Source organism: Aythya fuligula, chromosome 18, assembly GCF_009819795.1.
Source record: "Aythya fuligula isolate bAytFul2 chromosome 18, bAytFul2.pri, whole genome shotgun sequence".
Lineage (NCBI taxonomy): Eukaryota > Metazoa > Chordata > Aves > Anseriformes > Anatidae > Aythya > Aythya fuligula.
In genome coordinates this window covers 1332182-1359624 of record NC_045576.1, presented here as the reverse complement: position 1 = coordinate 1359624, position 27443 = coordinate 1332182, and the positions used below count along the sequence as shown (strand labels likewise).

General features: G+C 46.1%; 1 protein-coding gene across 1 annotated transcript in view; it reads right to left on the bottom strand.

The window, feature by feature from the left end:
• Positions 1-8884: 8884 nt before the first annotated feature.
• Positions 8885-27443, bottom strand: part of DNAH9 (dynein axonemal heavy chain 9) — a 194174-nt gene continuing 175615 nt past the window's right edge. The window contains exons 63-67 of the mRNA XM_032199711.1: positions 27083-27274; positions 26137-26307; positions 23463-23645; positions 16279-16668; positions 8885-9718 (exon numbers count right to left, since the gene is read on the bottom strand). Of these exons, the coding sequence (XP_032055602.1) occupies positions 9491-9718; positions 16279-16668; positions 23463-23645; positions 26137-26307; positions 27083-27274 (1164 nt within the window). The 3' untranslated portion in view covers positions 8885-9490. The remainder of the gene's footprint in view (positions 9719-16278; positions 16669-23462; positions 23646-26136; positions 26308-27082; positions 27275-27443) is intronic.

Genomic DNA, 27443 nt, shown 5'->3' with positions numbered 1-27443 from the left:
AACCCACCCCCTCACTCTGCATTTCCCAAACCGAAATTTTATTAGCATATTATACATCAATAAATGAAATGCCTCCTGTGGACTAAGTCTATTACATCTGAGCAGATACCTTTGTCAGCCCAACCAGTAATTGCATCATTTGTTTGTGTGACAGACCTATGCCCTCTAAAGCCTTGTAAACTTGCAATAATCACATTGCTGGCATTTCATTCAGCATCAGAGGGACTGCATATGGCCTTTCATTCATGCTCCCTTCCTAAGCACCTCATCTAGCTGGGTCATCACAGGTGGCCATTTCATTATGTTCACAAATTGTGGGGCCTTTGGAAATTCCCATGTTTTTGAGGGCAGCTCAAAAGTGAACATTGCTGGGTGGGCAATAGCCCCAGATCTTCTAGGGAGAGCCACAGGAAAACCAACTGAGTGCATTGATCCCAGAAGATACTAACACCTCTGCTTACTTCCCTTACTGATTTCTTACATCTCACAGTTTGGTTTGTGAAGGTTTGCTTTTCCTCTCTTTCACTGCATTGCATTCAGATTTGTTTGCAGTTGCTAATGCCATCCATTCACTGTGATCTTACACCTGCCTTTCTGCTTGTGGAATTGCTTCCAAATAACTTTCCTTAAAGAATTTTTAGTTTTCTGTCCATTTTCTTTTTGCCTTTACATTTTTCTATTCATAATTTTTCTCAGTTTGGGGAACTCAGTCCTTCTGAAGAACAGTTACAGAATCACAGATCACAGAATCACAGAATTTTCTAGGTTGGAAGAGACCTCAAGGTCATCGAGTCCAACCTCCAACCTAACGCTAACAGCCCTCCACTAAACCATATCCCTAAGCTCTACATCTAAACGTCTTTTGAAGACTTCCAAGGATGGTGACTCCACCACTTCCCTGGGCAGCCTGTTCCAATGCCTCACAACCCTTTCAGTGAAGAAGTTCTTCCTAACATCTAGCCTAAAACTCCCCTGGCTCAACTTAAACCCATTCCCCCTCGTCCTGTCACCAGGCACGTGGGAGAACAGGCCAACCCCCACCTCGCTACAGCCTCCCTTGAGGTACCTAAAAAGAGCGATAAGGTCGCCCCTGAGCCTCCTCTTCTCCAGGCTGAACAAGCCCAGCTCCCTCAGCCGCTCCTCGTAGGACTTGTTCTCTTGTTAATTGATTTCCAGGCCTGACAACTCTTTCCACACCATAATTAGATTCATATTCATGTTCCCTCATGCCCCGTGCGATGTCTCTTGTGTTGGAAAGTGAAGGCCAGACCTTGTGGGGATTCCAGCTTGCTGCTCATGACCTCCCTCATATTTCCTGGGCAGGACATGCCATGCAACCCCTCTCCCCTCCCCCTGCTCTGTCAGCATCAAGGAGCCCTGTGCAGGAGGATCTTGTGGAGCAGAGCACAATGCGCAGGTTGGGGCATGAGTGGTAGGAGAGGGGCGCTGCCTCACCCCATTTAAGGAACATATGGAAGGAATCTGCTAACAGCAAGATGGTTTTGTGATGAATATCTGGCAGATCCCATGCTCTCAGCCTGGTGCATGCATGAGCTGAGCTTCTAATGACGTGAAAGCAGCCACCAGTCGCTTATCAGAGCTGTTAAAGGGGAAGGGCCCTCAGCTCTCCCCAGAAATGTGTCAGGTAAAAGCAGGCTTTGGAGCCTTGGGGACCCCAAGATCTTCCAGGATCAGTGCATGGAGAGCATCTTCCTCCTCAGCATCATGCCCTGCTGTGGCAGCGCAGGCCATGGGAAGGAGGACACTGCATGCTGGGCGATGCTCTCGACGGGATGGTGTGCTGTGCCATGCACCGAGCTGCTTGGCATGGGCTCTGAGCTAACACTGAGGGGACCTGTGTGGTGGTGGGGCCTTTGCAGGTGCTCTCTGCTGTCCCAAGCTACCTCAGTAGCTTTTCATGAAAACTGCAGCTCAGAGTCCAGCAAGAGCACCTCAAGGGGTGGACCTGTCACATCCAGCACCCTGTCACATTGGCACTGAGGGTGAGAAAGAGGCCATGGGCATCCTGTGTGACCCCATCTTACAGTATTGCCACAGGTGCGTATGGGGGGTATCCCATGGGGCCACCCCCCTTCTCTGGTGCTCAGGACCTGGTGTGACAGGACAAGATGGGACAGACTCCTGGAGAGTAGACTTGGACTGTGCGGGATCCTAGCCTGCATCGGGAGGAGTGTGGACAGCAGGTTGAGAGGTGATCTTCTCTCTACACAGCTCTGGTGAGGCCACACCTGGAATACAGTGTGCAGTTCTGGGCTCCCCGGCACCAGAGGGATGTAGAACAGACCCCAGAGGGTCCAGTGTAGAGCCACGAAGCTGATTAAGGGATTGGAGCATCTGTTCTATAGGTAAACTGGGCCTGTTTAGCCTAGAGAAGAGGAGAATGAGAGGGGATCTCATCAGCCTCTATAAATACCCGAGGGGACAACATAAAAAGGCTGGGGCATGGGGAGCAGGGGACACGGCTGGAGATGGCTTCCCTGGCACTCCGTACCCCCAGACCTTCCCTGGGGAGGGGATTCCTCAGCTGGGAAGGGTCTGGGGAAAGGTCAGCGTCTGTCTGCACTCCTGCCATCCCAAAGCGTGGCTCCTTCAGGGCAATTAATTAAGGCAAGCAGCAAACTCGAGTCTGCTGGCGACCAGTCCCTGGGCCACTGGGGATCAGCAGTGGAGCAGGCAGAGCATGCGCATGTGACACATGCCCTGACAGCCCGGAGCCCTGGGGCCTGTGAACCCTCCAATATTTTGGTAGCTGGCATCCCCGCCACCTTCCAGCCTTGCGTCTGGTGCAGAGGCCAGGAGCGGGGCCCTGTTGCATTTGCTGCTCATCACGTGAATAGCCCCACTCAGCTGCTGGAGGCCTGATCCGTACCAGCCCGGAGGCTGGCATGGGAGTGTGAATGTCCAGGTCTGCATGAGGAGGGACAAATCCTGTCTGTGCTGTTCAATTCATCCCAGCTTCCCATGTAAATACACCTATCAAGAGACTAATGACATCGGCTTGCACCAGGTTCCTTGGGTGGAGGCATCTCCACGTGCTTACCACCAGTATCTTCAGCCAACCCCAGTCTGAGCAGACCTCCCTTCTTCCGCAGGCAGCCATCGTATCCATCCATGTATCAAATACCTTTCCGAAGGGAGGTAAACTCACTCCGTGTTGTGAGTACCTCTGATACCTCTGATAGTAATTTATTTCTCATTTTCTAATCATTTTCTTCCTATCTGTCGCTTCTTCCCACTAATAGCATTACAGTAATTAATTGAAATGCTTTTTAAGCAGACAGGACACAGGCAACATGTAGGCAATGTTATAACAATCCAGTTCCATAAATAGCACATGGTAATGGCAGAAGGGAAAGTGGTTTCCAAAAGAAAAAGCTGGTTTTGTTCCGATTTATCCTGCCTCTGCTGTGAGAGAGTGAACAGCCACATCCAGACGGCTAATCTGTCAGGCAGCAGCTAACAAAACTTATTTCCCTTCAACAATTATGCATTCACTGTATAATGTGCTAAGACCCTGTGAACTCTGCCTGTCTCTTACAATCATTTCTCCATTTATCCAATCCCACATGTACCGTGGGTGTTGATGACTTTCCAGCACGAGGCTGCAGTGGAGATCTCTGCTAAGCACAGCCGACGGCACACCATGCGGCTCAGCTATGCCTCCAGCTGAGACGCCGGGTGCCGCACTGTGGTCTGGAGCATCCCCCTGCTTGCCCAGCTCAGAGGTAAGTCCACATTTGCTGGCCTGGACCAAACCTCGATCATGGACATTTTTCCTTGTGAACCTTTCATCAGACCTTACACAACACTGCAAAGGTTCTGGTTTCTACAAGGCAGCATTTTCAACAGTGAATCTAGGAACCCTGAAACAGCCCTTCCCCAACACTGGAGGTGTTGCAGACACCAGAGATACAAAAGCACTCAGTTCCCCCTGTCCTAGCTCCTGCCACACTCTTTGGAGTATTGAGCCAAGATATTGAATGCAGATTTGGGCTTTATTCTCACGTCTTTTGACACCAATTGGAATGAATGATGTAAATGTCCTAAAGGAAAACTTTGTGAAGTCTGTGCATAGATAAGCAGGCTGAAAAGCTCTAACAAAGTATGTAAAGCCTTAAATAATCCTTCTGCACTAACAGGCACACTAGCACTCAAATTAGAAGGGCTGCTCATGACTCCATGAATGTCTTCTGCAGTCTAAAAGCTTTTTAAATGAGGTGCACAACCATTAACAAGGTAAATATATTTGTAGATTTGTTTGGGCAATTACAGTCATTTAAGAAACAATGCATAATAATGGACATGAATCTAATAAGCCATTGCTAATTAAATGTATTAATGCCACTTTATAAAATGAATGTGTCTAGCTGATACATTAAAGCTGGTTTTGTTCTGTAAATAATTGAGCAGTAATACGTGCAGAATTTGCATCACTGGGCATTGCCCGTGCCTCTTAATAGTCACAATAAATTTGCCCCAGTGCAACCAATCTACTGACCACCAGCCAGGTTTTCCTTTCACATGTTGAGCCTTCATTTTCCTTCGCTCTGCGAGAAATGGTTGCAGTAGAATGGAGTTGGTTAACCTCAACATTTTGGGCACCATTACAAAGCATTTGTGAAGACTTTACTTTGAAATGTGTACTGCTGATTATAATTTGTAGCAGGTACAACACTCTCAGGCTATGGAAAAGCCTTTTCACTGTCCCAGGAGAGCTCATTCAATTTTGGCTGATATGAAGTGTTCAATAGCACAATTTTCCTTCTTTTACTTTTACTCCTTCTTTCCCCTTGGAAAATGTCAGCAGTCTGGAGTTAACTAATTGACCACAGACTCTTTGAGAAGCCAGCACCAAACCAGCCCCACAGGGCTCTGTGAGCTGCAGAGAGGCTCAGAATAGGTGAGAGCTTTATTGGGCTGCCCTGGGCATCCAGTGCCACATGAAATCGTAGGATGCAGGACGTGGCTGAAATGGGACAGGACAAAAGGGTGGGAGTTTGTACTCAGCTGTAAGAAATCTCAGCATCTCCACCAGACCTGGCGTCTCTTGGGCATTTCAACAGACCTTGATCTCATGATGAGATTGCAAAGATGGGTTAGATGTCTCGCTACATGAGCCACTTCCTGCTGGCTGCAAAGGATGCCCAGAGACCAGCTCAGACTGAGACACTTACTTTTTCAGTGCCCAAAGTCAGGGCACGTGAATGTTGTACTGAGATGCCAGATAGTGAGCAGCCCAGCACTCAAGGGGCAATAGTCCACATAGGGTTTGCATTCAAAGCTTCCTGCTGATGTAAAAGGGGTGAAATTTGGGAGAGTGTGAATAAAAGTACTATTATCTTTTTTTGGTCTTGTTATTCCTTATTAAAAAATGAGGTGTGATTCCTGTGTCAGGAGAAGCCTTAGATGTGCACCAGTCCTGTGGACTCCTCTGAATTTTCCCTCTTGCCCTTGTAGGATGAAGAACGGTGCCCACCCCAACACCAATCAAGACACTGCCAAGGATAGTGTCATTTGTTGTCTCTGTGGATCGGCATGAAGCACAAAGAGGTGACAAAAACTGCTTTAACACCAGGCAGGGTTTTAGTGCTGAACAGGAACTGGGACCATTGGACTCTGAGGCCATTAGCCATGGTGATGGGTGAAACTCTGCAGCCCCATGGTGATGGTCCAGCAGCCCCATGACGCTGGGGTGCATAAGTCTGTATGCACCCAGGCTTTACCTCACACCTCAGATTCAGAGTTCAGAAGTGACCTGCCCTGATGGGGCCCTGTCTTCAGACCTTCTTCAGCAAGGGACAACCCTGCAGGATGCCATGCTGAAGCCAAAGCAAAATCCTACTGCCCCAGGCTCTGCCCTGATACATGTCCCACAGAGACATACAGCTTCCTCCAGCCAGACAGGTGGCACCATCTGAAATCCCCATGTCCTGCCATGAGGGGCTGAGCATTTGCTTCCCATGAGAAGGTGCCACCCCACCACACAGCCACTGGCTGATGACCATTGCTAGCTCACTTCATGGCTTCTGCTGGTGCTCAGCAGCTCTGCCAAAGGCCAGGTCTTACCCTCATTTTGCTATGTGGGTTCTCTGAGAGGACACGAGCAGAAGCAGCCACAATCCAGCTGGTGAGGAGTGATGAGAGACATCATCTAGGTATGAAAGAAAAGCCAGCCTGAAAAAACACAACCAGTTTCTGCATAAGGAGCCCTGATCCTCACTGCCCAGCCTCTCACTAAACACCAGGCCTTCCAAGCAGCGATTTGCCATTCAGAGGGTGGTGTGTGAGCACCACAGGGGCTCCAGGGCTCCTCTGCCTTCAGGAGCAAATCTTTGCACACAAGAGGGGCTGTGCCAGCCCTGGTGACAGGGTCCTTCGCAGCTCAGCCCCATTCCCCTTGACCACAGGTGGGCAGGAAGGTGTACGCTGGAAACGCCAAGCAGGCAGCTGTCTTGGAAGAGCTCACGGACAGAAAAAGTTCACCTTTGACTGATGCACTACTCCTAATGAATAGCTTGGCCAGCCATATTTAATTGCCTGTTTTAGGCAGATATGGTTGGAAAATCTCATGCCTGTCAGATTTTTTTCTCCTCCCCTAAAGCACCAAATTATTCACTCTCCTGTTGTAGCATTTTGCAGCCAACTCTTTCCCGTGATGATTTTCAAAGGATGAAGAATGAGCACCCTGGTGACATTTCTAGTATCTATAAATATCTCCCCACTACCCTGTCTGCCCAACTGGTGAATTATGCAGGAAGATATATATAATAAAACAATCGGATCCATTTTGTTGTCAACATCCCATTCTTCTTCAGCTGGCAGGAGAACAGCCCAGGCTGTTGCTCTGGAAAGAGCAAGCAGTGCCTGAGGAATTGGTGGACTTATCCTTCCCTTCAGGTATGGGGACAACTGGAGGGCAATACTGAGCAGGCTATGGTATGTTGGAAAAAGGAAGAGGGGGCACTGAAAGAGAGAAAACATGAAATTTTTGACAGTAACAGACTCCGGAATGGAGGAAATCCTATGGAACAGTGCGAAGCCTGTGGCAGAAGGAGTTGTCAAGAAATATCAAAGAAGGACTAACCAAGCAATGTTATCTGGAGCACAATGCACTGCTGTTCTGCAGTTCTGCTTCTGCTTTTACGTGTTCAATTCAGCAGTGCTCTGTGCATCTATACGTACTATATGGTCAAATACATGGAGAATTTAATGCACTCAACTTGCAAAGCTCTTGATTTTAACTTAAATTAGCAGGAATTTGATTTAATTTAATAGCTCTCCCACTAACAGACATCTTCTAGCAAGACAGTGGACATCTGGATTAGTCTACAGAACTGGCTACGTCATTTACAGGTTAAGTGCACTTTTAAAATAGGCAGCTTTGACAGCTCACTCCCTTGTATTACATATCTGCAGATGTCTTTTGCTAAGCCGTAACTTGCTGCCTGACAACTAAACCAAGTTCTTGCCAGAAAGTGTCCTCATCTAACCTTGCCCTAGAAGGTCAGTGTTCTCCAGAACTGCAAAGACAAGGATTTTGCATCTCTGCAATCCCTCAGGAAGACATCTGCTACACTGTTCAGCCCAAGACAGTTACTGTGGAGCTCCCACAAAACCAGAGAACCTCACCCTCCTACATCACTCTGGGTAGAAAGCAGATGCCCTGGATTGGTATGGGATGCCCCCATCAGTGTGAGCTGAGGCCACCTAAAAGCCTGTGATATGAGTTTGGTATGAGGCTGTGAGGAACCCAGTGCTGCCCACCAAACATGAAGCCTGCGGCAGCCTCTGCACATCTAGCCCTTGGCTGGCTCCACAACCACAGGAAGCCCTTCAGGAGTGGCAAGATGCAAGTAAGGGGGTTTGAAGACTACCAAACATAGATCAGCTCCTTGGCAGCAAATTGAATCATCCTTTTCTTCATCTCCCAGCGTAGGGCTCTCCACAAGACCCAGATGAACTGGAAGCTGGATGAGCCCTTGTGAGCATCCATAACTGACTGGCACACAGGCAGGCAGAGCTACCAAGGCCACGGGAGCACTTCCCAGCAGACCAGTATGACATGTGGTGACAGCAGAGGACCATGCTACACACCCCTGCTTCCCTGCACTGCAACACGTGGTCAGCGGGGAACATCAGCACTGTTGCTTCCTGGCTTTTGGCTTTCTGATCATTGGGGGTTTCACACTTACCCACTTCTTTAGGATGCTCTGGCCGAGGAAGCTGTCTGATGAAACCTCTGATTTAAAGACCTCTCTGGAGACCGTTCACTGTAGAGTCCTCAGGTGATGCTGGTAAGCTCCTGCTCACTGAGATGAAGCACTGGGCTCAGCCCAGGCTTTGGAGGAGATTTTCACAGGATTCCTGAAATGAATCTTCAGGGAGGGCATGATGCCATATGGCAGGTTAGAGTTGTATCAGTAAGATACAGCAAACAATGCCAGATACCTGCATCAAGCTCAGAGAGGGCAGTGACCCCACTGATGAAAAACCCATGGCTACATGCATGGTGAGGGGCAGCAGGATACCATATACCAGATGAGGAGGAGAAACAGCAAAGAGCAGAGGCAGGGTCTTGTGCTATGCCACAAAGCACTGCAGACTGCAGGGAGAGCGCAGCACAGCTCCAGGTCCCCAGGCAACCCTAACTCCCCATGTCCCAGCTCCTGCAGACCAAAAAGCACTGTATGCCTGGCTCATTGAGGTAATGCACAGCCCATCATCCCTCTTTGGAACTCATCAGTTCTCACCCACTCCATTCACATTTACAAGTGCAACTATCCAAACAGTTGCATTTGTCCCACCTGTTACTGCACATGCTCTCCACACAATAAGTAAATGTGTCATACTGGTCTCCAGGCAGTACTAGGCCAGGAACAATGATTTTTATTAGTAATTTTCTATCATTACGAAATAGTCTTCTTAAATAAGCCCCGTGCTGCATTTTTACTGTTGATTATATTAATCACATTAGATATTAATACTATTTTCAATGGTTCTAAAGTTTACATGAATATTAGCAAGAAACAGAACACATCCACCACAGCTGCTGGGTTCAACATTACACTTATGAGAAAGAAACATTCACATACAGAAAAGAACAAGATGTAAAGAATTTCACACATCACTGAACTACCTATGATTCTGGCGAAATTACTTTTGAATCATGAAAGAGAAATGAACTTTAATTTCAGATTTGAGCTTAACACTCTCTGGGTATGGAAAATCTGGGTGTGGGTTTGGATCTTCCAGCACAGCAGTGCAGGAACCAAGGGACATTGGTTTACAGCAGTCAAGAATCTGGTCCAAGTGTCTGTACCTCTCTCAGCTCCTTGCTGACTCTATTTAGGCCAAGAGGTCACTACTCAGAGAGATGGAGCTTGGGTTTAGTCTAAGCAAAGCTGTGTTTTCAAAATTGTCTGAGAAAGAAATTGCTAGGGATTTTAAATGAGGCACTCTGCTGGTGAGCCTAGATCTGTAGCAGCAACGCCACACCAGCGAGCACCCACTTGGAAGGATTTTCTCTAGTTTTAAGGTTAAAAGTCCACACATAAGTTGGCCCTCTCTGGCGTGTTTTGTAGACAGGACATGGGTACACACTACGGGTATCTTGCTTGTCAGCTGGAATGGCTTTGATGAAAATGACAGGCATGGCCGGGGTTAGTTCCTTGAGCCTGGCATCGGTGATTATCCCAGCCTACAAAGGAAAGAAGAGGTCTTAGTTAGATTGCCAAAACCTCCATCTGCTGTACCCCAATACACATGATCACCTGTAGTGTTTATACAGGCTGGCCTTACAGGGCAAGTGCAAACATCTCCCCTGAGATCAAGGGGTTGGATAAGTCTATCTGAGGTAAGGAGGGCCTGGATCAAACACCTGCCTATTTCTTCAGATGTCTCCCTCAAATGTAGCTTATTCCAAGGGGACTGGTACAAGCTGATACCCGCTGTCCCCAGGTGGCCAAACCCACATGTGCCTGAGAAGAAATCTGTGAGGGAACAATGCTCCTGTCCATGTCTTTGTCCAGCTCCTGATCTCCTGTCTACATCTACATCTAGCCTAGAAGTCCTGCCTATGTCCAGGGCCATCACATTAGTTCTATACCCAGCTCTTACTCAGGGTTTTGCCAGACCAGAACCACTTCACAGGGAGTGAGGGCCACCTAAGTCCTAGAAGAAAGCTGGAGAGGGACTCTGTGTCAGGGGATGTAGTGACAGGACAAGGGGTAGTGGCTTTAAACTAAAAGAGTGTGGATTTAGATAAGACATAAGGAAGAAATTCTTTACTATGAGGGTGGTGAGGCCCTGGCACAGGCTGCCCCAGGAGCTGTGGGTGCCCCGTCCCTGGCAGCGCCCAAGGCCAGACTGGATGGGGCAGGGGGCCCTGCCTATGGCAAGTGAATTGGAACAGAATGGTCTTTAAGGTTCCTTCCAGCATAAACCATTCTGTGATTCTGTGAACATTGTTTATGCTAGGACCAACAGTGGACACCTGAGCAGGGCTCAGGCTAGAGAACAACACTCCCCTGAGAAGAGCATAAAAGACATCAAGTGTACCACCATAGCACCACGCTTTGAGCATGACCTCGGATAGCCTGTCTACTGTGTACTGACTGCAGAAAATGTTTGCAGGGCCCCAAAAGGTACCATGGGCTTGTTTCCAGTCTCAAAGTTGCTCTCATGAGCACAGGGGATTCAGGTGGCTTATGCCTGAGAGAATATAATCTCAAACTAACAAGCCCACATTATCCTCTCCAAAGCAATGCTCTGTCTCAGCAGGCTGCCTGACCTGGGAGAAAGATGGGATGCTGTCAGGGCAAGAAATCAACGGCTTGTTTTGCTAACTCAGGTCTCTCCAGCAACTTGTGTTTCTCTTTCTGACACTAAAATGCACTCCACATCAATCAAGTTCCAGGAAAGCCTGCAAAATTGCCTAATGGAGGCTAGAGAGAGCAAATGAAAACAAATATGGAAAAGGAAATAAAACTTCTCAGTGCTAAAGAAATTGCTTCTCTCTACAGCTTAGCTTCACATATCATTATTATTTCAAATGCTCTTAGATCAGAGTTGTGGGATGAGATTCAACCTTTCTAATAGTTTGCTTAGTTCTGCAAATGAGTGAAGAAAAATAATCCCTCTTGCAATACATCTTGGTTTAATTGTACTAATACCATCTGTTACACTAAGCTAACGATAAACCCAACTCTGATTTAGGATTTTGTATTTCCAATGTGCTGAACAAACATTAAATAATTCTTATAATACCTTGCATAGGAGCTATTTATCAAACATTATGATGTTCTCTTTTTAAATCCATATCTTTCATCTCTGAGATCAGATTTTGATCAGATCTCTCTCTCTTTTTTTTTTTTTTTTAAAACTGATAATAATTCAAATCAAATTTCCAATATATATTTTACCTATTTCTAGGTTAACAAGATCTGATATCTCCTAGAGGTATCTCTATGGGACATATCATTGTGTTATGTCTGGGCTGATTTGCATTTGCATTTTTTATCGCTTGCACAATCAAAATTAATTCCACTCTGAAAGGAATTTTTTCTAACCACTGTCACAGCACACCCAGTAAAAAGCCACTGTTCTGTGCTCAGAGAGCTCTAGGCTGCAGATCCTAAAGTAGTCTTCACTTCTGTTTGTCTTGGCTTCTCAACAGTCACTCTGAAGAGTGGAGATAATACATTGCCACATGCCAAAGGACACAAAGCAGCTGTCACAAGCCAGAGATGATGACAAATGGGCCCAAGTACAAATGCATTGAGCCAACATCCCTTTCCACTCAACTGTATTTTGGGTGTTACAAGCATGGGCACATCTTATTTAGGGTCTGTTGTCTTAAGAACCTTTTTGCGTGGCTTGGTTGCCTTTCAGCTAGAGTTGGATCTGTTTGCAGGGCAGGGGGCTGATACTGCCAGCTGGGCGTGCTGGGTCTGTCTGGGATGGAGTTAACTTTCCCAAGTAAAATCACCACAGTAAAACCACCACACTGGGGCTGGTGATCCAGCCAGCAGCACAGCCAGAACATCACTCCAAGGTGGTCCAGAGACATCTCCATCTTCAGCTGGAGATGGGGAATGAGAAGAGCTGTCCATAGTGTATGCAGTGGAGAAACCCTAATGGTGTTCTGTCCACCACCGCCAAATGAGAGATGAATTGTTAATTCTGACTAGTTTCAGAATTGAGGTACAGATGGAAAAGTATTTGCCAAATTATGCATTTTTCAAAAACAACTGTAAATGAGAGGCCAGCTGCTCACAGCACAATTTGCAGGTGTCCCCTCCATGGCTGCATTGTATGTTTATCGCTAGAGACCCCAGCTTCAACCAAATCCCACTCTGGCTCTCGCAGCTCACAAATACATGGCATTACTGACAGTTGACATCTGCAGGCAAAGGCTTCATGTCACATTCCATTCCACCTCCCCCCCCCCCCAAAAAAAGAAATTTCAGTCTCTGTTGCATGAGATTTGATGTACCATAGACTCAGCAGAAGGATGTGGCAAGCTGAGATGGTCAGGGATCACAGCACTGGGTATACCAGGGCTGGGCTGCACACTGATGCTGTTTTCATCTATACTAGCTTCTGGGAAGCACATGAGATAAAAAAATGAGTGATATGCAACTGTTCCCAAAGATACTGAGCTACCTGAACCACCAAATAAATGTGTGCTCTTATTGTTCCTCACCACACAGATCTGTCCCTTCTAAGCCTCTCCACTGGTTGAAGGCTGGTGCTTTGCATAGGATTAGCTTTATAAAGTACATTGAAGCTCTAGGTGGTGTGCCATGAAAAATACAGACAGTATCAAGCCACTGCTCAGCACTCCATGCACGCCTTCCAAGGACAAGGCCGTGTGTTGTCTATACACTGCAAAACTCTGTGGGGCACAAAACCTACCTCTCCCCTTGTCCTACCATGCTCCAGTGCCCTTGGTGAGTAGCAGGGCACACACCTGGCATCAAACGCTTCAGCCCTGGGAGTGAGAAAGCCAGGAATCAGTCAGCAGTCTCACAGTCCTGACACAAAATGTCTCATAGTGTTACCAGTCAAACCGTGTCTTGCTGAGCTCCACTGACTTTTACAGTGCTACAGCAACAGATCATTTGGACCCAAAATAACCTGCTTGGTTTCATTTCATTTAATAGCAGCCTGCAGTTTTGTAATGAATGTTTTATAAATTTAAGACACCCAAGGGCAAACATAAATGTTTAAATAAATAGAAAAATGTGAGTAGGAGAACACAGGAGGAATTCTCTCCCTTTTGGAAGCAAAAACTAAATGTGAAATATTATTTTAAAAGTGGAGGTATTCCCCAGAGGAGTTCTTCTAAACATGACCTGCCATTCTTATCAGAGGATTAATTGGAAGAAGTATACAACCCAAAATAACCGTGCAGCTGTTTTAATAATTTTTCATCCATTCATGTATACTGGTGCTCACTGGATTACAGGTAAAACGAATAGTTCCACTGGGTAGAAATGATATTTTGGTGTGAGCAGCAACATATGAAAATATTTTTTTTCTTTCTGAAATAAATTGAAGCATGATACCCAGAGACTATGAATGGTTCTATAAATGTAATTGCTTGGCATCTTTCAATCAAAAGGAAAACGTAACCAGAAAAATACATTTACTGAAGTCTAGGTTGTCTCTGAAAAGAAACTGCACTGCTGAATGTAGTCACCCATACAAGATACTGGAGGGAGCAGAGGAGAGAAGCCACACGTACCCCCAAAAGATTTCTGGCTTCACACCACCAAAACCTCTCACTCTTTACTTCCATTACCGCCTGGGAAAAGGCAAAACTAGGCGGAACTCAGCCATTTTCTAGTAATGGTGGCAATGATGGTAACAGAAAACATAACAGCAATCACTGGAATTTGTTTTTACTGGAACATTTGACATGCAAGAACAGCACTTTTTAAAAACCCTCTCTATTCTGCTGTGTCCAGCTGATTTTTATCACCTTAAAATGTTCATAATGAGGGCAAGTGAAATCCAGTGTTCCCTGTAGCAGGGGTTTGTGACCTCCAAGTGCTACAAGGGTGTTTTTTTGTTTGTTTTTGTACGGCAGCCACACCAAAGGTTTAGGAAAGGAACAGGCAGGGAACTGTAGGGGCTTGGTAAATGGACTGGGCTTCTGCAGTGACTTCTGCTGTCAGCAAAGACAAATCCAACATAGGAGGAGATCTGACCTTACAACCATGTGAGACCTTTACAGCAACCTTTTGACAAGGTCCTTGCCAATGTTTCTCACTGTCTGTGGCTCCTCAGACCCAGCATACACGTTGGATCCCAGAGAAGAAATGGCCTGGAGCTTTGCCTTTCCCAAGGGTTGCAATAAAATGTGCAGGATACATCAGTCAGTGAGTTCTATGCTTTGCCTAACTTTCTGTCCTTCATGGAAAATTACTGCAGGGAGAGAGTTGAAAAATAAATTGAGAGTATTAGAGTTGAATTGTGAGGTCAGGATGGGATATGGTATATAACAGGAGTGGTCCCTCTAGTCAGCATCTTACCACCAAGCCCAACAAGAGATAAAGGTTAAGGCTCTGAAGAGCTGCCCCTGAAAGAAAAACCTCCTCCTTTGAGAGGGCAAACTTGACACAGATAAGTAAGTTCTGGGTGACCCACTTTGATCACCCTTCACTCCCTTGCAGATCAGTGGCAGCAGGAGCATTACGCTGGCTGCCCAGAAGAAGAGCTGCATGAATCACTGTCATTTAATTCTCACGCATAGCACAAATTGGGATTCGTGGTACCAACAGACGAGGCAGCTCACAGGACCAAGCCCAGTGGGGATTTGTCAGACTAATGGCTCTCGCTCTGCAAACTTAACTCCTAACAGCTGACAACTGTCAGAAGGAATGACAGGGACAAGTGTGCTCCTTTGGGATGCTGCAGCACGAGGTGCTCTGTAAGAGCAGTGCTGACAGCTACACGGACAGGAAATAGCAAGTGAGCAGGCTTCCCTTCATGTTCCTGGTTGGTGAGTATGGCTTTCACCCTGGCTGCCCCGAAGCTAGCTGCTATGGCCAAAGGGCATTGGGTCACATCCAGAAAGGGGAAGAAGAGCAAGGGCCACCCACTCTTGCTGTCTGTTTGTCGAGAACTTGCCTCCCCCACACCACACTGGGCCGTCAGCATGAGTCTGCCTTGGCCATACAGGTTAGACCTCCGTGCAAGCTTTATTTGCCATCCTAAGGGGATGACTGAAGGATGTCATTCACTTTTGGTCACAAGCCCTATCTATGCAGATGACAGCATGCACCATTCAACAGCGGAGGGACTGTGGTCTGGTGTTGGCACATACCACCCATTTAGCTCTGGAGATATGAAGAGGTAGGATCAGGACCTCTAAGGGTCCTCTCCTTTCTCCTCACTGCTGCTAAGCAGAGGACAGAGTAGTGACACAGTAAAAGTCTGTCATGTAACTTTCGAAGGCAGCAGTAGCGAACTGGGGTTGTTTTGTCTGCAGAAGAGGAGGCTCAGGGGAGACCTTATTGCTCTCTACAAGTACCTGAAAGGAAGGTGTGGGGAGCTGGGGGTCGGCCTCTTCTGGCAGGTAACTAGTGATAGGACCAGAGGGAATGGCCTCAAGTTGTGCCAAGGGCAGTTTAGGTTGGAGATTAGAAGACATTTCTTCTCAGAAAGAGCAGTCAGGCATTGGGACAGGTTGCCCAGGGAGGTGGTGGCATCACCCTCCCTGGGAGTGTTCAAGGAAAGGTTGGACGTGGTGCTTTGGGACATGGTTTAGTGGGTGACATTGGTAATAAGGGGACAGTTGAACCAGATGATCTTGGAGGTCTTTTCCAACCTTAATGATTGCATGATTCACAACCATGCAAACGTGCAGAGGCTATACAATTCTGAGAGGACCCCACATTATGTGTCTTTCCTAACACCTTGAGTACCAGAAGCTGTTTATGTACTCTGTCAGTGTCACTGAGGTTGAGATTCACCTTGCAGAAACCAAATGTCAGTCCAAGTTGGCCAGCCTGAAATCCCTTCATAGCCACAAAACAGGCCACTCCTAAGTGGTGATCCATCTGACCATCCTGGATCCCTACCCAAGGCTGCAGAGAGATCCAGTTCTTTCCCACCTCTATAGAAGCAGGTCAAACTTCTACTTTAGATGTGTGACTGTCTGGGCTGGGAAGTTTCACAGAGCACAGTACCAAGTAATAAGGGCATAAAGTCTGTGATTCCTCTTGTAACACAACAGCCTTGGGAGCTCACCTGTGCATCCCAGCGTGCACCCTCCATGAACAACCCGTAGACATAAGCCCCTTCCCGAGGAGGACTGGCAAAATCTTCCCGGTTCTTCTTCGTCACATCACACTGCAAGGTCATCTTGTCCAAAGGCCACTCATTCTTTCGCGCTGTGGACTGCATGATAGCTGTCAGGAAAGACTGGGGATTGAAGAACCCAGCAAGCCACACTGCAGAGGGTAAAGAAAAGTCTCCAGTCCAGGTCTCCAGCTCCTTGATGCGAGTGAGGAGGTCAGCAAACCACATACCCAGGCTGGCCGTGGAAGGATAGGCCTTCTTTATCCAGGACTCTGGCACCGTGTCCAAGAAGAGGGCATTCTGTAAGTTCTCCATGTCACTTGTCATGGTCAACTCTCCCTGAGTAAGAGAGGGCACAGTTAGCAGCAGCAACTGTTTAACTGAACAAAGCTGCTTGACAGCAGAGGCTGAGCAAGGAAGCATAGAAGAGCACTGCACCCTACAATGTCACCAGTGTTCGCGTACTGTGAATTTCTTCATGCGTTCTGGGTTTTCATGAATACCACCAACTGCAGCCTAATACTCCTACAGTCTTATCACCCCTACTGTAAAACTATTACTTGGAGGAAAAGCGATGTAGGAGTGACAGTGAGCATGACTGTCCTTCAGCTGCCCCAGTGTTACTTCTGTTTTTTTCTCATTGACTGAAGATCTTTATAGGGCAGATTTTCAGAGGCACAAAGCTGTTCCCACCAACGCTACCAGAGCAGGGCATTGGGATCTCTGATAACCTACTCCAAATTGTCCAAATGTTTGTTACACCAAGTCTTTTCTGCTTCCTCTCCTCCACTTCCCCTCACTCCCCTCCTCCTTTAATACTCTGCAGTGCAAGTCTTTCTTTTTGACTTCGCGTGTTGCCTGCAAATATAATCACAGGTTCTTTCACAGCAGGGAAACACACAACAAATTAAGATATGATTCAGCCAAGTGGGATAGAGAGACTTGGCTTTTCCTCTACCCAGCAGTTAATTATTAAAGCTTTTAGAAATCTGCATCAGTTTGGCCCAAACAGGAGAAGAGCTGGAACATCAATTCATGGTCAAAAAAAGCGGTTCTGCATAACAGCATCCCCCTTGAACTTCTGGTTCTCTGCAGCAGGGCCCCTGCTAGTTGAAAATCAAAAAAATTCCTGTTGTATCCATCTGAAATTACCTTAAGTCTAAGCAAGAGATGTCTGAATGGCACTGATGCTGGAAGTGCAGCTGACAGAGGCTGATAAGAGATGCAGCAGCCTGTGCAGTAGTTTGCACAGAGGGGCACACAGAGAGGGCTCACAAACTGCCGGGGGGGCGGCATACACTGGTGGTGACAGGCCAAGGGGAACGGTCCTCAGCACAGGAAATTCCACTGAAACACAAGTACAAACTTTTTTTACTGTGAGGGTGCTCAAACACAGGTACAGATTGTCCAGAGAGGTTGTGGAGTCTCCATCCTTGGAGATACTGGTAATCCAACTGGGCATGGTCCTGGGCAACCTGCTCCAGTTGACCCTGCCTTGAGCGGGGCTGTGGGGAATTGGACTTAATCTCCAATCTGTGATTCTGTGACACTCAGACCAGCCAGATTACAAAAACAGAACTTGCAACTGCGGGCTCAGCTGCTACTGGCTCACAGTGCCCTGAACAATTTAACACTTTGCATGCCCCATGCTGAGATGGCAGGGCACAATGCACCGTAGCAGTTCAGAGACGATGTTGATCGCTGGTGTCCATTATAAATACTTACTCTTGTCCCCTTATCATTTTGCCAAAATTTATCTGACTTATAATTTCTCTTTCCCTCAGGCTCAGTGTTTTTGGAATGATTAACTGAACTCAGTTGTGCCATTGCTGAGAATGAGGGCGAGGGAATTGGGTTAGTCTATTCACATTAACAAATTCCAACTGTTCTTTCACAGGACTCCAGTGCCTCCAGCCATGAGGTCAGCAGAGGTGCCCTTTGCAGGGGCAGGGAAATTTATGAAGCTTTAGCAAAAGTTGAAATCCTTTTAAAGCAACCCGACAAATGTTTAGCAAAGCTTGTCAGAGTCCAGCAGTTAGAAAATCTTTGCAGCTTATTCCTACACTGACTGTGCTGCTTCCCCGCCAAGCTCTGATCTGCAGATTGCACTGACAGGCTTCAGCAGTCAAGATCACAGCTAAGACCCAGCCAGACCACAGGAATGCAGTAACAAGCGTCCTTATTGATGGCCCTGGCAGTCACAAATGGAGGCAGGCTAGGTGCTGGGTGATCAAGACTCAGGGCATGCTGGCGCTCCCAGGTTAGCAAGCATTTTTCTTAAGGTATGTATAGCATGATGAGATCAGAGACACCCAAGCTCGTGACCGAACTTGTCATCCCCAGAGCTAACCACACTGCAAACGTAACACACAGAGGTGCTGGATGACAGCTTAAACAAAGGACTGAGCACACATCTGTGCAGGCACTGTGCCTTGTCAATGGGAGGAAGGACATCAGCTGAATTCAGGCACCAGGAATATCCATGTTGGCTTTTTAAACTAGACTTGGAATATTTATCTTTTGTTTTCCCCCATAAAAATTTCTAAATTTCAACTATAAAATTATAGTTTTTTGGCAACTGGCAATAAGTGCTTCAGTTAGGGCATATCAAGAAGCAAGGGCGGTACTTCAGTGGGCTGTGTCTCCCCAGCACCCACCAACTCAAATCAGAGCTGAGAGCACTTCTGCACTGCCTTCAGGTCTGCAAGCCACCACGGGCCCAGGACCTCCCTTCAGAGTTGCTCTCCACAATCCGTGGCTTCCCGTGCACAAATCCCCTCCCTGGGAATTGTGCATCTCTCAACAGGCTGGACTGACACAAAGGATTATTAAGCCTCTGCTCTAAAGATGATTCGTTAAAAGCAAGCAACTCAACCTGCAGGGTTTCCCCATGGAGAACAGATTTCCAGCGGACAGAGAAAACCACGTGTACAGAGGTTTTAAGATGGTCTTTTTTTTTAATGCTCTTGAAGCTAGATGTGACAAATGAGGTTAAATGAATGGCTTGGTGGAAGCAGGACAGTTTGGTAGTCCTAAACCAAGCAGAACAGCTCTAACTGTCTTTCAAAATGCACACCAGCCTCCCTGGTTTCATAAAGCTACTCAACATCTTTGTGTGAGCAGGAATCAGGTAAGTGTCTGCCAGTAACTCACCTCACCATTTCTATTCAATGATTTTATATTTGTAGGGAATCTTAAAATGGCAGGTTACCTGGTAAAAGGTCTTCAAAGCCCTGAGTAATTCCAAGCACAAAGGTTAAACACCCTTGAGAACGATCTCTCATTTTGGTATTTGCTATGCAGCTGCACAGAAATATAAAGGCAGTGCATGCTCCATGCATTTCCCCTCAGGTACCTGAGTTTTTTCACTTTATAACACATTTGAAGAAAATTTAGTGACCTGCAATTAAAGCTTACACAACAGAAAAGCACGGCCATATCCAATCAGAGGAGCTGGTAGATTGTCAAAATGATTTGACCTCAGCTGGGAACAGTTATCATGGTTTTGTTATTTAACAATTTCTGTTGGCACACAAACTCTGAAGTCACATTTTGGTTCCTTCCTCATTCGTATCACATAGGTCATCATCACATGTCTCAGGAGAACATAGTTCCCTATTCAATAGGCTGGTGTCAGGTTAAAACTATGGCAGGACCAGACAGAAATTGTCTGATGGGCAAAGTACTGCAGTGGTCACAGGAGGACACTGAGAACCATGGGATCTTCTGGCATGGACAGTCAGAAGCATTATTCACTCCTGGAAAGGTTTTGAAGCTGGTAAAAATATTGTAAAATGTGTGCAGTCAGATAGATTGATTTAAAAACATAATCCTCGTGATCATATATCCTGTCTAGTTTTACTTTCAGGAAACAAATGAATTACCAAATGTAATTCTCAGGGAGGCTTGAGAAAAGCAATTTTCAAAGCCTGCGCATTCAAGCATACTTGCTGGAATCTCCTGCAGGGGTTCAAAGCATCTATAGCCACTCTCTCATAGAGTTGCCCAAACACAATTATGCATACATTTGCATTTCAGATGCTGAATACTAAAGTGCATCCGGAATGATTCAAGCTTTTTTTTTTTTTTCCCCAAACACTGGGTGTAATTTTCGTTAAAGACACCCTTGAAGGAAATCCTAATCATCCTGCAGACATTCCCTCAAGATGAGCAGACTATTGTCACATATTGTTTTCTCAGTTAAGGTTATTTTCACTTGATACAGCAAAACACTCCCCCCAGTTAGCCTTACGAAATTTGGTCTTACTGTATCTTTTTACAATATTTATTATCCTAATGGAGGCTTAGCCTTCACTGAAGTTGCAAAATCTGCTCACAGAAATGATACTGGGTACAACATTAGCATGCAAGTGTTTCAGCCCAGCCACTGGTCTCACTGAAGTCATCCAGAAAAGGGCTTTGAAATGCAACGTCAGTTATTTTTGATGGCTACCAGGCTATTGCAATTTCTCTCCCTCTTACTGGGATGTCTCCTATTTTTGGACCAAACAATCACTTTCCATTACATAAACACAATGAATTATTCAAAAATTCAAATTAGCCATGACATTTCCAAATTGCCTTCTTTTAGCAGATAGTCTGTTAAAAACAATAGGACTTGCTTCCTCTGTGTTTTATTTATTCTCTTCTGAGATCCATGGCTCCTGTTATGTAAACTCTCCTCCTCTGAGTGCTGTCAGTCAAGATTCCCAATCCAGAAGATTAACGTGCATTAATGGTTCTCGTAGGAGCTGCTCTCAGAAGGAACAATTAAAGAATGATTTCTCTTCCAAACCGAGCATGAGAGCTAGCTGCCAAGCTGGGACAGCACCGCTGCCTACAGGAGGAGCCAGCAGCAGTGGCCCCGGCCATTGCGAGACACCCAAGGCACGGGAAGGGCCCCTTGAGTGATGCTGAGCAGTGGCACAGGCCCTGTACAGCACCTGACTCAGTCTGAAGGGACCCAAAGCAATCTCTGTGTACAGGCACAGAAGGATCACCTGCTGGCTGTATCTAAGACCCTTCAGTTTCTTCAGCTCACACAAGATTAAGAAATGTTAACACGAACATGTGTATTTACTCTGAGTAGTCCTGAAGTCCTGGCCTTTTGGTCTCTGAATCCCACTGTAGGCACTGTGGCTGTTGTAGTCATTAGAGGTGCCTTTTCTGAAGATGCTATTTCAATTCCTTGCCATGATTTGTGGCAGGGCTTTGGGAAGAAATTTGCCCCTTCTATTATTGCCTGATTTCCACGGTACATATTGCCTGTGGTTTATTTAGGCCCCTGCTTCCACTCATTCTCCCTACCAATGTTAAATAAGTTACTCTTCTCCATGTTAAATCTAATCATTACACTTTGTCCAAGTTACAATTATAGCTTGTTTGGGGCTCAAGGACTGAAACATTAAATCACTTCTTTCCATCTGTCTCAGGAAAAAAGAATTTTCACTGCCTCATGCTAGAAAATAAAGGAAATCTGTTTGTAATAACAGACTACATAAATATTAGCCTATTTCAAAATGGACTGAACATACTGGGCCATCACCAAGCGGTTATGGTATGTCTGTCTCTTCAATCAAGACAAGAAGCATCAGCAGCGAACACAGTGCAGAAGTGCCTGCACTAGCACTGGTCTGAGCTGCTGGATTCTCAGTGCACAGCACAATGAGGCTGGGATTTAGGAGCAGTCTAATCCTCTCCTTGAGCTGCAAACACCTAAAATCCCAGAGCCAACCCCTAGCACCTCTGTGTGTGCACTGCAGATATACCATTTGAAGATCTTTCTTCAAAGGTGCCCTCAGAAGACTGTTGGGGCTGTCATTCAGTCTCAGGACAGGTCCTCCTCACTCGCCTGCCAGCCCTGTCTATGGTGTCAGGACAAAGTAGTTGCAGGTTCTTCAAGCATGGTGACTCCCATGCTATGCAGAGCACTTTTGTGAGCTGAGTTTTGGCAGAATGGGATGACAACCTGCCATTTGGAAAATGATGGAACAGGGAGTGCCCAGAGACTGATGTCCTTAGTTGCTGCCTCACACCATGAAACTGCCCAGAGAGCAAGTTTGCGGCGATGATGAGGAGGAGGCATCAGGGTAGCGCTGAAGCCACCAGCTTTGTACCACGACCTCCAGGCATGTCCCTTTCTAAGGGATGTGCAGCAAACACAGTCACTGTGAAGAGTCTTTTGAGATGACAAAGTGAAGAAGGAAAGTTGCTTCAAGCTCATAGGGCTGGCCAGGCAGGTCAGTGCAGCCTGATCTATGCCCATTTATTACTGAATATGAAGTTAACAGCCTCTTATATTTTGTGTCAACATCTGCCTGGGAGGGAATTCAGAAGATGGCTTCCCCTACCATCAGATACAACCTCAAAGCACAACCCTCTTTTGCATCCTGTTGAACCCAGAAGCTTGCATACAACCTGGCATGTCCTGCCAGCCCCAGAGCCCTTCACTGTTCTCTGTAAGCAATGGCCAAAGCCACTGCCCAGAAGGACACAGACATAATTTTTCTGTATCAGTCTGGTTTCTTATCAGGGTGGAGAAGTAACTGTGCATGAAGCAATCATAGACAGTATCTCCATAAGGGAGGCCAGCTCCTGACTCTTCTATTTGCAATTGACTCGTACCCAGCAAAGGGAGTTTTAGCCTTTCCAAAGCTCTTGATTTTTATTTTTATTTTTATTTTTATTATTTTTGCCTTTTTTTCTCACAGCTCTGGATATTCTTGCATCCTTACACATGACCAATCTTTCCTTTGATTTCAGCCTTTAATGAGACCTTGCTACAAACTCCCCCCTATTAACAGGATGTTTTGTGAAAAGGTACGATATTTTGGCTAAGTTTTAAATAGGCTGCTTCTCAATTTCTGAGAGAACTACTGTTGCTGTGCTACAGTATCAGGAAGTGCCTGAAGCCATCATTATTATGTATATCTTTAACCCCATCCAAAGTCTGTGCTCATGGCTTGGGGACAATGTGCTGTTTGAAATGCATCTGTGAATCTTTTCCCATGGAGTCAAGTTGGTTTTGCAGCTAGCAGTGCTGTATACAGACTGTGACCCGTTTTATTCCCTGAGCACCTTTTCATCATCAAGATTTTAACGATGTTGTGGTTGCAGGCATACAGAGCTCCTACCTTCAGCCCTAGGTCCAGTTCCTTGAGAGAGCGCTTTATTTCACTGGTGAGGATGTTCATGCGTTCACATTCCTGGAAGGCAACTACAACATATGGTGTCCTCTCCTCCACTTTTGCCATCAGTTCTGCAATGTTAAACTCATCTATCAGCTTCTCTAGCATCTCATCCAGAAGAGCTTTCACCTGTGTGCCAGAAAGAGAAGAGAGAGGGATGTTAGTGAATGGCCAACGGGGCTTTCTCAACTGACAGCTGTCTGAACATGGGATGAAAACTCCATCTGCCAGTTCCTGTCTCCAAAAAGAATCAGTGTCAGCTGCCCTGGGCATTGCACCTTTCAAAGAGCTTGCCCCATCCTATTAAAATTCAAATGCTTACAAAAGTTAATGTCAGATGAGAAGTTTTCAAAATGATGGCTTAAAAATGTCAGTGTGACATGTAACATTCTGCTTTCTTCTCAAGTCTCAGGTCTGTACTCGTACTTCTTCTAAGGTCAGACTCAATGCAGGCAGACTGAGGGGGCTACAGACTCAGCTGAGCTGTGGGACAATCTGAGCCCATAAGCTGTTTTTCTGTGGTATATTGATAGAGAGGTGATTTTATAAAATTGGATTTTAAGCTGAATTTGGCATTCTGAACTAACAGATCTATGGAATAAAGGTGTAATAAAACAAAGTTATTTTGCGTTGGAAACGGTGCCTTATACCTCTAAATACTAAACAGGGAAAACAATGCAACAAGATGCCTCTAGTACCTAAACAATAAATACAACAGGAAAGTCCTTTCTGGTTAACAATAAGACATGAAGCCCCTAATCTTCATGGGATCATTGTTTATGTACAATATTTTACATTTCTACTCTTACATTATTAAGATACAAAGGTTCATGTGGACCACTGAGCAATTCGGTATGGAAGTCTCTCACACTGTTTCCTCAAGGACTTTTCAGGAGCGTGCTACACACAGTTACGGTTCCAACGGTTTTCACGTACAAAAGCTGGTGTGTGGCTGACAATGACAGCTGCCAGCCAGTGGCAGAGGCACCCCCTGGGTAATTTCTTTGCCATGCCCACTGGCATTCATATTTTGGACTCTGTACTCCTATTTCTTCCCATTGCTGCTCTCCAAACTCTCCACACACGTCAGACATTATGAAGAATTGGCAATGTGTAGGCTGTTATTGCAACCAGCAAGGTTGCTGAAGCTAAAGCTCAGCTGGAAAAGCTCTTGAGCTGCACCTGAGGTGCAGTATAGAAATACTCTGCAATTTGAAATTTCCCTGCAAATCTCTTTGGCTCTCACTTTATCACAGCAATAATGGCTCATTTTCTGTAATGTGGCCTCAGAAACTTGTGGGAGTAACTGGACTTGTCAGAGCTTTGGGAAAAAAAAAGACAGCTTCCCAGCCATTTCACTGCAAGATCTCTAAAACTGCCTCAGCCAAACAAGGGGCTGAAAATCCTCAAAAGGATAAGCTAAGACACAACTCCTTCCTCACTCTCTTGGAAGGACTGAGTGAAAGGGGTATGGCCAGTGCCAGCTATACCTCAGGAAATGAGAGAGATCACCTCCAGGAGAACATTAGTTGTGGGAGCATCCCCAGGCAGGAGGCAGTGCAGTGGGGCAAGACCCACCTTGCTTCCAGGCTGCTTTTCTTCTGTGATCATGAAGCCCCTGAGGGCAACTTGACTGTCTCCAGGGGACTGCAGCATAGCCCTGCCCTGTGATATCCTCCACTGGCTGGATCACCCACTGATAATTCTGCTTCTCTGGCCAAGGACTCAAATTGGAATTAAATGACAAAAGGGGTTGGGATAGGAGGAAAGATATTCACATTTGCTATCTTTGAGCATCTCCTTTGACCTCGCTACCTCTGGATTATTCCCTTTACCTCAAACTCCTGCATGGACTGAACATGCCCACCACTTCTGAGTAGCCGTTAGGCAAGGTCTATAAGTTCCCCAGCAGCATACCAAGCCAAAGGAAACATGTGAAACCACAAACTTCACATAAGTTTCCTATTAGCCATTAATTAATTTGCAGCACTTGATACAGAAGTCTTAAGTCCGCAGAAATAAAAAACTGAGCAAGTGTTGTCTGGTTTCAGATCCTGTTATGAATGCTTGGGCTAGATTTTAATGAGCTGTGAGTTTCAAGAGGAAGAGCTGAGATCAGTCTGATACATGGGCATAGTAAATGAGTTAAGTTAGAAGTAAGGAATTACAAGGCCCCTGGGAGCTCTGGAGCTGGGTGGGACCTGGTGGCAGCAGTAAGTGATGGGCTGAGCACTGGGTGGCACATTGCACCCAGCAGACAGTGCGCATGGGAGCCCATCGGTATGCCAGTCACAGCCTGGTGCACAGGGACTGATGGCTCAGAGACAGGGGAGGCCACAGAGGTTTATTTGCAACGTCGTCACGGGATGATAATGAAGGCACTGCAGTTCAGGGGGTAATTAAAAGCCACTGTCCTATTACTGACAATACTCCAATTACATCCCACTATGATGATGTTCTGCATAATATGAGGCTGGCGGTTTTAGACACTTGGTTTGTATCTGGCAAAAACAGAACACGTCATAATAAGCAGTTGTGAGTCCAACCTGAGCTAGACAGGGCTGCTTAGGTGTGAGAACAGCTATCAAAATTCAACAGCCCCTTTCTCTACTGCTCTCACCGTTTCTTCCTTGGTCACTACTCCTCCTTCACCCATGCTGCTGTCCCGGGGCTGCATCTCTAACACGATGCGGAAGAGCTTCTCCGAGGTCTGGGTAAGGAAGCCAATCTCGGCATTGGGATGGAGGCCATACAGATAAGGAGACTCTGGTGGTAAGCTGTCGTCTATGTACTGTATGGAGAAATGCAGGCTTAGGTTAGATACACAACCCAGGACGCTTTGCCTTCAGAGCTCAGGGTGCTAAAATTTATCACCCACCCAAGAAAGTAAGCCCAGGCTGATACAACACTGCTCACGGTTTGAACATCAGAGCACTAATGGGACAAAGGAGGCTACGGAAAAAAAAGAACTGCTTTTACTCCTACCATGAGGATTTGGTAATTGCTAAAGTTTGGCTTGGCTGCCTATCTCAGGCCTGGATCTTCTCTAGCAATTATCTGCTGTTCGTTTCAGCATCAATACTCCAAAATCCCTTGTGGGAATTTAGCTTCCAGGAGTTAATTTTTATGAACAAAACCAGCCTAATATGCCTGTCCCTGCTGCTGCATTTGTGTACAAAGAACAGATGAGATCAGTAAGTAGATCAACAAGACCCTTCACTGTTTCGCATCAAAACTGATGATAAAAGGAGTTTGAAAGGGCCATTTTAGCAAACAGTATGTGGATGTAATTTTCCAGGAGCCCCGCTCAAGTCTCAAGAACCAATACAGTTGTTCTATTCATGCATGAACAGAATGGACCCGTGATGAAGTAGTAAATTACCATTAGACTTGGTTCATCCAAGGGAATGCTGAAACATCTACAGAAACAGCACATAATGGGAAATAACAGGAGGTATGCTGAAACACTGCAGTCCTATTCACTGCCTCCTAAAACAGATTATCGGGCAGTTATAGAAAACATTACACTTATGTGTATAAATAATGACAGAGAACAAAAAGTTTACCTGATGATAGCCATTATAGTCCATGCTCCCCGGGAGGGGGAATCCTGGAGCAAGGAAGAGCTCTCCCTCCAGCATTTCTGGCTTAATAAATTCTTCCAAATAGGTTTTGCAAAGTCGCCTGTCCCAGTCATCTGTAATGTGACCTCCGTACATAATCTCACCAAAGAGGTAGCGTAAATCATCATATGGGACCTGAAGAATAAAGCAGGAGGGCATGACAGAGTTCAGGCAGCCTGAGCCCCACCAGCAGCATCGTTGAGCTACAGGCTGCAGCTCTAAGTATCGACCTGCACAGTGAGTGCTCCCATTGCACTATTTCAGTTTTCTAAGTAAACAAACATTAGGCAGTAGTTAAATCCTG